This window comes from Diadema antillarum, unplaced genomic scaffold (genome assembly GCF_040938485.1).
Source record: "Diadema antillarum isolate AM-2024a unplaced genomic scaffold, OU_Dant_1.0 scf00000022, whole genome shotgun sequence".
Taxonomy (NCBI): domain Eukaryota; kingdom Metazoa; phylum Echinodermata; class Echinoidea; order Diadematoida; family Diadematidae; genus Diadema; species Diadema antillarum.
The window spans coordinates 4,561,080-4,573,373 of record NW_027270911.1 but is presented as its reverse complement, the minus strand read 5'-3'; the positions used below and the strand labels follow the sequence as shown (position 1 = coordinate 4,573,373).

General features: G+C 39.4%; 1 protein-coding gene across 1 annotated transcript in view; it reads right to left on the bottom strand.

Moving 5' to 3' along the window:
• LOC139731721 (RING finger protein 17-like) overlaps window positions 1-12,294 on the bottom strand; it is a 165,849-nt gene that overhangs the window by 122,966 nt on the left and 30,589 nt on the right. The window contains exon 21 of the mRNA XM_071642603.1: window positions 11,653-11,773. Within this exon, the coding sequence (XP_071498704.1) occupies window positions 11,653-11,773 (121 nt within the window). The remainder of the gene's footprint in view (window positions 1-11,652; window positions 11,774-12,294) is intronic.

The following is a 12,294-nucleotide window of genomic DNA, read 5'->3' as shown; positions in this document are numbered from 1 at the left end:
TCTTTTATTATTGGCTCAGCTTGTTTAAGCCAGCGTGACTCGTGTATTATTTTCTCAGCTTGTTTAAGCCAACGTGACTCGTGTATCATTTTCTCAGCTTGTTTCAGCCAGCGTGACACGTGTTTCATTTTCTCAGCTTGTAAAAGCTAACGCGACTCGTGTATAATTTTCTCAACTTGTAAAGAAAAAGCCGGCGTGACTCTTTTTTATTATCTGGAAGTCAGCGTGCCTCGTGGATTATTTTTCCTTGCTCATCGAAAAACGCAGGGCGAGTGACGTGTACTCTGTCGTTTCTATGTTATAAACATACTCTACTTTTATACGTGGCACCGCCATGCCACGTCTGAACAATGCCGACCGTGAGAAGGTCATACACTGGTGGCACGAAGGATTGACGGCCAAAGAGATTTTTCAAAAACTAAGAGAATCCCTGGTCGAAGTGAGCTCAATGACAGTGCGGAGAACCATCAAGAGGTACCTCGCGACCGGGTCAACTGGTGACCGTCCAAAATCCGGTGCACCCTCAAAGTTGACGGAGGTGCACAGGATGCTCATCGACGAAATGATGGGAAAAGATCACGAAACTTCCGCTAAGGAAATTCAGCGTAAGTTGGAAGTTGATTTCGGGGTTCGTGTCGCTGAACAGACAATTAACGAGGCCAGAAAGAAACTTGGCTGGAAGAGGACCCGCCCATGTTATGGTCAATTGATCCGCCAGAAGAACAAGGCTGCGAGATTGTCATACTGCCTGAGAATGGTGGAGACGCAGGAAACTTTCAGCAACGTTGTGTTTACAGACGAATGTACTGTGTACATTGAGAGGAATCGCCCCGGGTCGGGATTTTACTGGCGCAGGGGTACAGAGGCCCCAAGGAAATTTGATCGTCCAAAGCACATGGGCAAGGTGAACATATGGGCAGGAATATCGTACCATGGGGCGACGCGACTGGCAATCTTCACAGGGATAATGAGGAAGGAATTTCTCATCGAGAAGTTATATAGTGAGTACCTGCTGCCATTCACCGAGGCAACATTCCCTGACGGGAATTTCCGTCTCGTCCAGGACAACGATCCGAAACATCGGAGCAAAAAGTCCGTCGAATTTCTCCGCACAAACCACATTTCATGGTTCCCTACCCCACCCGAATCTCCTGACCTCAATCCAATTGAGCATGTTTGGGCCCACATGAAGTGGTTTGTGCGGAGACACGTCAAGGCGACAACAGAGGAGGAACTGAAAGTTGGCCTGGAGAGGTACTGGCAGCAGGTACTCACCCAAGAACTCATCGATCGGCAGATCGGGAATTTACGTCATGTAATTCCCGAGGTAATACGATGTGGTGGGGATTCCACCCACTACTAGGAGTGTTTTTTCCTTCATTGTTCCTTGAGAATATTGACGGGGGAGGGGGTGTCCTCATTTTCAATTCTAAGGGACAATTCGCGTAGTTAAACGCATCTACACAATTGTACTTTGCACACATTAACTGACGTGAATCATTTATACTTTTCGTGAATTTTTCTTGTGGAATGTATGATTTTTTGCATACACTTTGTCATGACGTGTTACCGCATTGTAACTTTGTACGCAGTCAAAAGGCTGATGTGAGAAAACTCCGTCGAGTTGCAAGGAATCTTCTAGTTTTTTTCTTTATTATAATTGTTATTGTTGAAATTGATGTCAGTAGTTATGACATTGTGATTTTATGCAATTTTTATCATCAAATTATTAGTATTCTTATCACGTTTATGGTAATTTTGATTCTAATCTTTATTATTCTTATTATTGCCATTGAAAGACGATGTGTATCTTACGAGTTTTCATTACTGTTCTCCTGTACTTTTAATGAACTGTAATATACTTTTATGACGTGATTCAAACTTCATTCGCAGTATGCATTACATGTACGATACCAGCAACGAAGGGTGCGTCCAACAGTGTTTGTAGACGTATATTGTTATACAGTGTAATGAAACATATTTGTTGTTGTAGGGAGGTGGCTCCATAGATGGATAGATAGAAAGACATAATGTATAGACAGATACACATGTAGCTGTATGTCTTGAACCTGATTAGGAAATTCATGTACACGTGTAGTGCAATATGAATTTCAAGTGTACTTTACAATGTACATGTAGGCCTACGATATACTTCTGCTTTCGAACCTGTTGACTGACCAGGAAAAGCGTTTTGTTGAGTTGTAAACTAAACTACGACGTATGACGTGCAGTGTAAGCCTGTACTATAGTGTACAATAAGATGTTCATTGTGGATTGTTGACTTTATACAGCTTACGATGAGTAAAATGTAGTATACTGTGTACATGAACGTGTTATCATTTATGTAGCATTCTTCCATCACTCCTCGAAAATTTGGCATAATTGTCTGTTGAATTTTACAATGCTGCTTTTGCACTTTCGAATCTGTTATGAACGTAATTTTCAGTGAAACATAATGAAACTTTGATACAATTTATTTCGCATGCGATTGATGAATGTGTGGATTGTTTACATTTCTGTACGTTCATGCCCGGGAAACTCAGTATCAGGCTGACCAGGGTAGCTGTGTTTGCATGAGTACCCAACGTTTAGTCCATCAAAATACAGAACATTTCTGTCGGCATGTTACAAGACTTTAGCCATTGACAGGCGGAAGTACTGTACATGTAGAAGTTTCACAACTGCAAACTGTTATGTTTACGTATACATGCAATGAATGACAAGAAATTGCTAAGGTAAACATCAATGCACAAACTACTGCAAAGACTCATCGCATTATACACAAGTACATTCACAATAGTAAAGGTGCACATGAGTTAAGAAGAAGTACCTTTGTGTACATGGAAAAGCCAACGAAATTGCTTTCACGAAATCAAGTTATTTAGCATTAGTCTTGTGTGTTTCTACATTGTACACTGTTCATCTGCGCACGAGCACTGAGGCTACACATGACATGTATATAACAAAACTACTGTACATTTATCGTGGATATCTGTTCGCTATGACACTGAAATTCACATGTATTATTAGATAAAGTAGCACGTGCGGGTTTGAGAGACGAGGTTGGGATGTTGCCCGTACTTGTATTTACTTGTGATAAGTATTGGAATTGCCTATGTCACTTAAATCATATCCTTCATTACGAAACTTTTTCTTACTTTGGATGAGAGACCTGTGCTGCATATTGTATATAATTATGTATCCTCACTTTGAAAATGAAGCAAACCTTTCTTTAACAATATCGATATAAATTTGAGATATAATTCGAAACCTCTTTCGTATAAAGTAACCTGTGAATCGCAATGGTTGTTCCTGAGTTAATGTTTGTGTACATGTAGATACTCACAATTCTTACTAGTGGGTGACTTAGACAGAAGTCCTTTGAAAACATGTTCTATATACTTTTCTTTATTACACTGTAGTTGTTTAATGGACGTTTTATGAAGAAAACATGAACAGAAAATTAACATGCAAGTACATACATGTATGTAGCCTACATGTACAAGTCGAAATGATAATATGTGCATTTGAGATTTCAGGCACATTTCGAATTCATTATGAAATGATATGAGAAAAATAAATACCAATCAACTAAATTGGTGGAGCCAAGAAGAAGGTTTAATAATTACGAGTATACATCTCTGAGTCTGTTGGGTGTAAGGTCGCATGCACTGAATGTCTGATGTGTTGTGTGTGTGTGTGTGTGTGTGTGTTGAGGCAAGATGGGGGAATGCTTCATCTATGGTTAACAATGAAGGTTAACATACCGCTGAACGTTATATATATATATATATATATATATGTATATATATATATATATATGAATATATATATATATACATATATATATCGATACATATATATATAAAGCAGAGTATACGCATACACAGTCATATATGAATACACTATAGGTATTTACATACAAAATTCTCACCCAAATATATATATATATATATATATATATATATATATATATATATAAAAGATGAGTAACAAAATTGCAACAAAGTTCATGCTATATTCCCCTACGGTTTATTTCTTGACACAAATTTTCGAGCGTCTCGCCGCCCTTTCTCAAGTGTTGATACTTGAGTGCTAGAAAGGTCAAAATTTGTGTCAAAAAATAAACCATCGGTGAATACAGCATGAACTCTGTTGCAATTTTATTAATTATCTTTTCATCTTCATTTCATTTCATTTCATTTTTATTTCATTTCCGGCCAAAGCATATTATATGACAATTTCATATAAACAAATTTAAAAATTTTGCCAACACGTGGAGTATATATAGTATATATATATATATATATATATATATATATATATTGTATATATATATGTATGTATACATATATATACATATATGCATACATGTACACATATTGTTGCATACGTATATATATATATATATATATATATATATATATATATATATATATATATTTGCAGTATCGTCTTCTCGCGATCGCTTGCAGGCAAACAGGCATGGGCACGGAGCCACACGCAGGCGCACACATACTAGTAATGCAGATGCAGATGCAGATGCATTCTTACTCCAAACACCCAGAGTAAAACATGGGTATGGTGATCGTGCTTTTTCCGTTATGGGACCAAAATTGTGGAATCAGTTACCTCTTCAGTTAAGGGAACTGTCATCGACAGAGTCATTCAAATCCAAACTTAAAACTTATCTGTTCCTTTCATACTGAGGACTATAATTGCTGTATGTCATTAATATTGGATCAATATTGTATTTTTAATTGGTATATGTTGTATTCTTTATTTGGTATATATGGGATTGTTTTTGTTTACCATTTTCTTATTTGTTGAAATGTTTGAATATGTATATGCATGTAAATATATGATATCTTTTCATTTTTGAAGCGCCATGAGCACTGAAAAGTGGACCTGTGCGCTATACAAGTAGCCACTATTATTATTATTATTAGTAGTAGTAGTCATGATCATGAGCACACACTTACAAAGGGGATATTTATGTACAATGCATGCACGCACGGCCCCCAATGGATTCGCACGCAGGATGCTAGTCCACTACCAGTACCTGGACTGCCTTCGTATACGGTGTGTACTAGTATGGTGTGTATGGTATGAGCAATATCGCACACGGAAATACCGTCGTTGAGGGCGTGTAGTATAAGGAGAGACCCCGTGCAGATCTTTTTTTTTTCGAGGGCAGCAATTAGGCCCCCCCCCCCCCAAAAAAAAAAAAAAAAAAAAAATTGTTGTATTGGCGTAACACACCCGACCCTACTTTCTTTATTATTATTTTTTTTTTGCTATCGATATCAAGTATCTTGTTGATTGCGATCACGATCGCAAAAACCCGGAAGTGGAAAAGGCTCTGGGGACATCGGATGTACGAGGAAGAGATCTAGCTTGCGACTCGACTCGCATAGCCTCGCTTGATCAGTACTAAGTACTAGTATGTCATCTGTTTCCCACACGGACGCGTATCTATATATATAATACGCGAAGTTGTTGTTGTTGTCGCGACCTTATGTACATTGTATTTCCTGTTTTATTCCGGCGTTGCTGGTTTGTCTATCTCCTCCCGAGCCGTCGGCTCCGGGCAGCTGCGACAGGTGCCGTCGGCCGCAGGAGAGTATCCTGCATCGAATGGCGCGGGTTTCGTCCCCTCTCAGCCTCCGTGTCGACGTCGAGGATGAAAAAGAAAAATTAATCAGATAGATGCATAATGCATTTTTGTGCGTGACGAAAGAGCCGAATGTTTTAATATTCACCAATCCTGCGCTGGACTCCTACTTTCTCGATACACAGTAGTGCATCTTTTAGCTTGCAGAGACAGTGGGATACTAAAGATAATGGGTGCAGCGAAATTTCTGACATCTTCCGGCGGACACGCAGGCATGCACACAATGTACTCTCGGGTGGGTACGGTATGCCAGTGTGTGGCCTGCGCCTGTGTATGTATTGACGATGGTCACACGAAACACTATCTGGGTGCGCGTGATATGTACACTCATTATGGTATAATACACGGCGCGGTCATACAAGTACAAGGGCATTTACGTACAGCGACGTTCGCCATTATTGGCGTGCCCAAATGAAAACAACGAACGCTGTTATTTTATTGTATTTTGCACAACTGCAGGATACTATGCAGCTCAGGTATGTCATTTTGTTCACTCTCAAGTCGGGTATCATTGTACTCAGACTGTTCAGGACGGCTAAATATCCACTTAAATTTTGTCCTTGCCGATCGTACCCTTCCATATCAGAGTACACGCGCCGCTGTTCTTTCGTTTACTGCATGCATGCATGGCTGCTGTAAACATGAATATTCATGAGACAAGCGGACGCGGGGGAAACCCTCGCTTTGCTGACCGCCAATTTTTGAAGTTACAAGTGGACATCAAATGTGTGGTTCTATGGTGCATCAAACCAAGTTTTGGTGACAAAAATAAAAAAGAGGGAGCAAATGACGACAAAAATATTCTTCTTTCTCCCATAACGTGGGAAAAGAAATATTAAAGAAAAAATATGAGGCCCTGAGACCCACGGATTCCAATGACAATGATCTCTCCCTCCTCAAATATAACAATGATGATTATAATGATGATAATTATCATAATAATAAAAAAAAAATGATAATAGTGATAGTTATAATACTAATAATAACAATAATGATGATAATAATGATGATAATGTACAGTCTGAAGCAGAAGAAGAAGGACATTCATGATTATGATAATAATGATAACAAAAATGTACAGTCTGAAGCAGATACGCGGGTGGTTCTATGATCCATCAAACAAAGGTTTGGTGATAAAAACAAAAAGAAGAGAGCAAACGAAGACGAAAATATTTCATTTCTCTCAGCACAATAGTAACAAAAACACTAGGGGTCTATATATGAAGTAGTCCTCAGCACAAGATTACGTATGTTAGTGCAGTGAGCAGTTTTGGACAGTTTGCGCAGGACTGTCTTCAGAAAAGCTTTTTATCAAGAGCAGAAAAATGGGGGATACAGATTTTTACAATTCTTAACAAATTAACATTTCCGCCTCCTTTGGTTGATCATTCCTATGTTATGACTCTACCATCTGTCTACTCTCTCCTCTCCCCTAAATAATATTAATAATTTTAGTAATAATAATGATAATAACAATGACAATAATACACTGAAATAATGATGATAAAACAATAGGCCAATGCAAATGAATGGGGAGGGGATGCTATGATCTATAACTTAAGAGTGGGCGGAAGAGACACAAACAGGTACAGGATTGTTTTGATGTTTAAAATGAATTTGCAATGATAATGAAGCTATTTGAAATGTATATCAGTCGTAGAGTAACCTTGACATGACGGAAAAAAAGATATTCACTATCCTTGACCGATAAACTTTTTTCCTTAATTCCCTTGATTCATCCCCATGTCAATGAATAATATAAAATGATAAAACCGAATGACTATGATCTCCCCTCCCACAAAATAACAATAGCAATAACAAGAACAATAATAATAATAATGATAACTATGATAATGATGGCGGGAACGATCCCAACCAATGGACTGGATCGCAGGGCACGTACTACAAATGTAATATTAAATTTTTGGGAAGGGTGGTCATTTAGCGGACAGCGCGTCACAATTAACGAAATGAGAAAACTTTCCTTTTTCAATTTCTTCAATAAAAATGTACAAAATCGTATCATGAGAAAAAAGAATAAAACCACTCAGACCCGAGGATTTCCACGGGTGCTGCTATAATAATAATAATAATAATAATAATAATAATAATAACAATAATAATAATAATAACAATAATGATAATAATAACAACAATAATAATAATATAAATCGTAACAATAATAATAATAATTACAGTAATGATAATGTACAGGGTGAAGGAGATAAACGGGTTAGAATATGTAGACATACATATTCATAAGACATGTGCGGACGTGGGGAAAAAAGGGGGGTGTTCTATGATCTATTAAACCAAGGTTTGGTGATAAAAACAAAAAGAAGAGAGCAAATGAAGACGAATATATTTTATTTCTCTCAGTACAATAGCAACAAAAACACTAGGGGTCTATATATGAGGTCCTGCTCAGCTCAGCTATACCGTTTTGCTTTTGTCGTTTTGGTTATTTTTCTCTGAATATTTGTTTTTGTATTTTGTTCGGGGGGGGGGTGGAAATGTGTGTGTGGGGGTGGTGGTCATGGGTAGAAGAGAGCACACTTTACCAACGAAAGGATGAGAAAACTTTTCTTTTATTTCATCAATAGAAATGTCCAAAATCGTATATAATCCTTATTATGAGGGGAAAAAATAATAAAACCCCTAAGACCCGTGGTTTTCCACGGGTGCTGCTAGTTCTATCAAGATTTATACAGTGTATACTTTGCATTCAGACTGCAATGTACTAGTATTGTGCAGCGTTTCGCCATAGGTTCTTCTGTGGAGAACTTACGCGCATCTCTATATGTGGGACTGTATAGAGATCGCCGTGTGCGATGAAAAGATCGTACACATGAGGTCAATTTGCACCTATCTTATCTCATTCAAAATAGTAAAATATGAAGTGATAACATTCAGGATAGGGATTTCAACATCTTTTAATTCTGTGAAGGGGTATAATTCCAGTAAAATCGGCCCCATAAATGATTTGTAGAATAGAGGAACGCAGCACATTCGGTGCGGCAGTTGTGACTGTTTACTGAGCACGAGTTGTACACGTAAAATGCACGTAAAAAAAAAATCAGCCCGCCCGACCCTATTTGAAAATCTCATGTTACGCCAATACAACTTTTCTCTCTCTCTCTCTCTCTCTCTCTCTCTCTCTCTCTCTTTTTTTTTTTTTGGGGGGGGGGGGGCCTTAGTGGACTCGCGCGATGCGAGGACTGTCGCGATCGAGAAGACCTCGCGCTACCGCCAATGATGGCGTATGAGAGAATGAGAAAAAAGAAAAGAGTCCCGCATCGGGACTAGCAGGATGCTGGATTCGCACGGATTCGCACGGTAGCGTGCCAACACCACGCACGGTACCGTGCCAACACCTCGCACGGTACCGTGCCACGCACTCGACGGTGGCACGCAGCTGCACGGAGGCGCACTGACTGGCACGCAGCCGCACGGAGGCGCACGAGGGCGCACGAAGGCGCACGAGGTCGCACGGGGTCGCACGGGGGCGTACAGAAGCGCACGCACCCGCACGAGGCCGTACGAAATGGCACGGAGCCGCACGCACCCGTGCGAAACCGCACGAAGCAGCCCCGTGCGCACTGCGTGCGGGAGTAACATAACATAATGGTCTGACTGTAGCAATATTAGTAGAACACATCATTGAAAGTTTGAGGAAAATCAGACAATCCGTTCAAAAATTATGAATTTGTGAAATTTTTGTACAGTACCCGCTGGATGAGAAGACTACTGCAGTGTATGAATAACTTAGATGTCACATGCGTACAACAATATAAGGAAAATATAAAGAGAATTTCACAAAATTCCATCTTTTGAAAAAAGTACACATTCCCCTGACTCGTTACCGACAAATGTGATGGGTAATATTATTCCCCCTGCCTTTAGAAAGAGGCAAGTCAAGTGCTCTTTTATTATGCGAAAAAAGTGAAAATATGTTGAATTTTCTTTTACATTTTCTTTATACTGTTGTACGCATATGACTCACAAGCTGTAGTAGTCTCCTCATCCAGCAGTTCCAACACAAAAATTTAAAAAATTCATAACTTTTGCATCGATTGTCCAATTTTTCTCAAACTTTCACTGATGTGTTCTACTAATATTGTTGCATTTTCTCAATCCATATGTTTATGAAGGTGAACTTGTCCTTTAAAAGGGAATAGTTATAGTATGCTAATTTGCATGTATACATCATTTGCTGTGAAATAAAAAGTCACATTGCAAGAAATGATATTAAACTGATTCAATGCCCTTCTGAGATTTAACTCATGAGTCATCATATATTCAGGATTTCACATTTTTGTGTTATGTGGCTGTGATGAGTAGTTCATTTTATGCAAAATACTGTTTGTGCCAAATATTTGATGAATTGGGATTAGTAAAACAATTTTGGGAGTGATTCAATTTGCGATCAAGATTCATTCTTACAGGATGAGAAAGAAGTATACCGTAAAGTTCCGTGTATAAGACGCACTATTTTTTCGTCGGAAAACATTGAAAATCGGGGGTGCGTCGTATACACGGGTACAGTCGAATCACGGAAAAAAATCCTTCATGTACACCCAATTTTATAAGGCCAACTTGGGGCCATGTATGCCCATCGACGTTTGGAAGGTAAGCAATCACTAAAACTTACGGATAAATGAGTGATCTTTCAATCTGGACACACACAAAAGCTGCAAGTACGAGATAAACTTACATCGGCCTTGTGTAGTAACGATGTATCAATCTGGCCATAGACAACAGCTGTAACAGCACTGCTGTATGCTACCGATGTCAGTCTACCAAGCTACCAACAGCCAACCTAGTAGCTGGAATACGCGATGTATAGGTATCATTACCCGTACTAAGTTACCGATACCGTAAAACTTATCAATGTACTAGTATCAATATGGCCATAGACAAAAGCTACAAAATACGGAGTAGGATCGACACTATGTCACCGTAAGTATGTGTGAAGCATGCATGCATATCCATGTCGTTCGTTTGCTCTTCATTTCACGAGGGCAGCTAGGATAGCATACATTGTAGCTGCACTGTACTGTAGCTAGCTAGCTAGTTAGCAAGCCTTTGGCAAAGGCAGCATGGCAGCTGCAGAGAGGCTTTTGCAATGGACTCGCGTGCACACAGCGATCGGATTGAAGCGCGCTTGCCCGTTACGCGCTGTGTGTGCAAGTCCATTGCTCTCTGTGTGCGTGTGCTGAAATTATGGCGAGCTGCCTTTTGCAAAAGGCTAGCACTGTGCGTATAAGCATGGTACAAGAGACACACATGTTACTGGTAACCCAAACAACAGTGAGTGTAATTACCGTACGCACCGTACGTCTTGCCGTATGATCCCTCTGCTACACTTGTTGATGTTTTTCTTATTTTTCGTAATGAACCTTCCAGTCTGACATGCGTCACTATGCGAGACACCCTCTGCTATGTATGACAGCAAAGATCGTACTGTACACTCATGAGTACGATATGCATGACACATGTACCACAATTAAAAGGCGAAACAATAGCAAGTGAGTACCGAGACAAGCCTCGCATTTTGCGTCTTCCATATTTTGCTGATGTCCGATGAATACCGTTAAAAGAAAGTATAAAAGGAAACAAAAAATAGAGCAAATACGTGCTGTATTCTAGGGAAATTTTGAGCTGAAATGATATGTATGACACACGCAATATTTGTGTTGAAATTTTCGCGTTTTTTTTTTTTTTTTAATTTTAGGTCCGAAAGTAGGGGTGCGTCTTATACACGGAACTTTATGGTAATTAGCTTTCATGAGAAACATAAGCAATTTCCCATCTTATGTGAAGTATACAAACACACTGTGTTGAAGGAGGCAGTACTTTTGAGAGTGAATATCGGTTGACTTGTGAAAAAATGCCGCATAATATACAAGATATACATTATGCACACTCTGATTTTTCAAGAATCAAAAACACCACAGGTGAAGTAATCCTTAGCTCACCCATGACATTGATGACAGTTGGCTTGAAGCTCACACACTTTGAGAAGAACAGCTTGGATTCGTCCGTCCAGCCCTGTTTGTTGTCCTTGGGGGCGACATCAGCAAGCCTGCAGGGCAGTGCCTGGAATTCAGAAGGTTAAAGGTCTCAGAGATTGCATTTACCACATATACCACTGAACAGACTTGAAACATGTTCATAGGCCAGTACTTTGTAAGCAATGATATAAAATTTAGTAGAAGTAGTAGCAGCAGGATTGGTAGAAGTAGCAAAAGTAGCAATTATGACACTACATATTGTCTTTGGATGTAATTATGATCCTGTCATTTCGTAATGAAAGCACATATTAATAGTCGCCTTGCACGTAATACTGAAGTGATTATGAGGATAAGTCAATACACTGAAGAAAGCAATAAGAATGTTGCATTAAAGGCACTCAATCGTGGCGAGTGGTTTGTGCGGAACGGAGACAAACGCAACATGCTGCCTCCCCCATTCTGTATCAAATGTAGTGACCCCGAATGAGAATAGCGCTGGCTCAATGAGTCAGCGAACAACACGCTAACCTACAAGAGCTCTATGCTACAAATCTTCTAACCCAAAATGGCTGTCCGAGCGAGCCACGAGAGCTTCCGAATGGACGC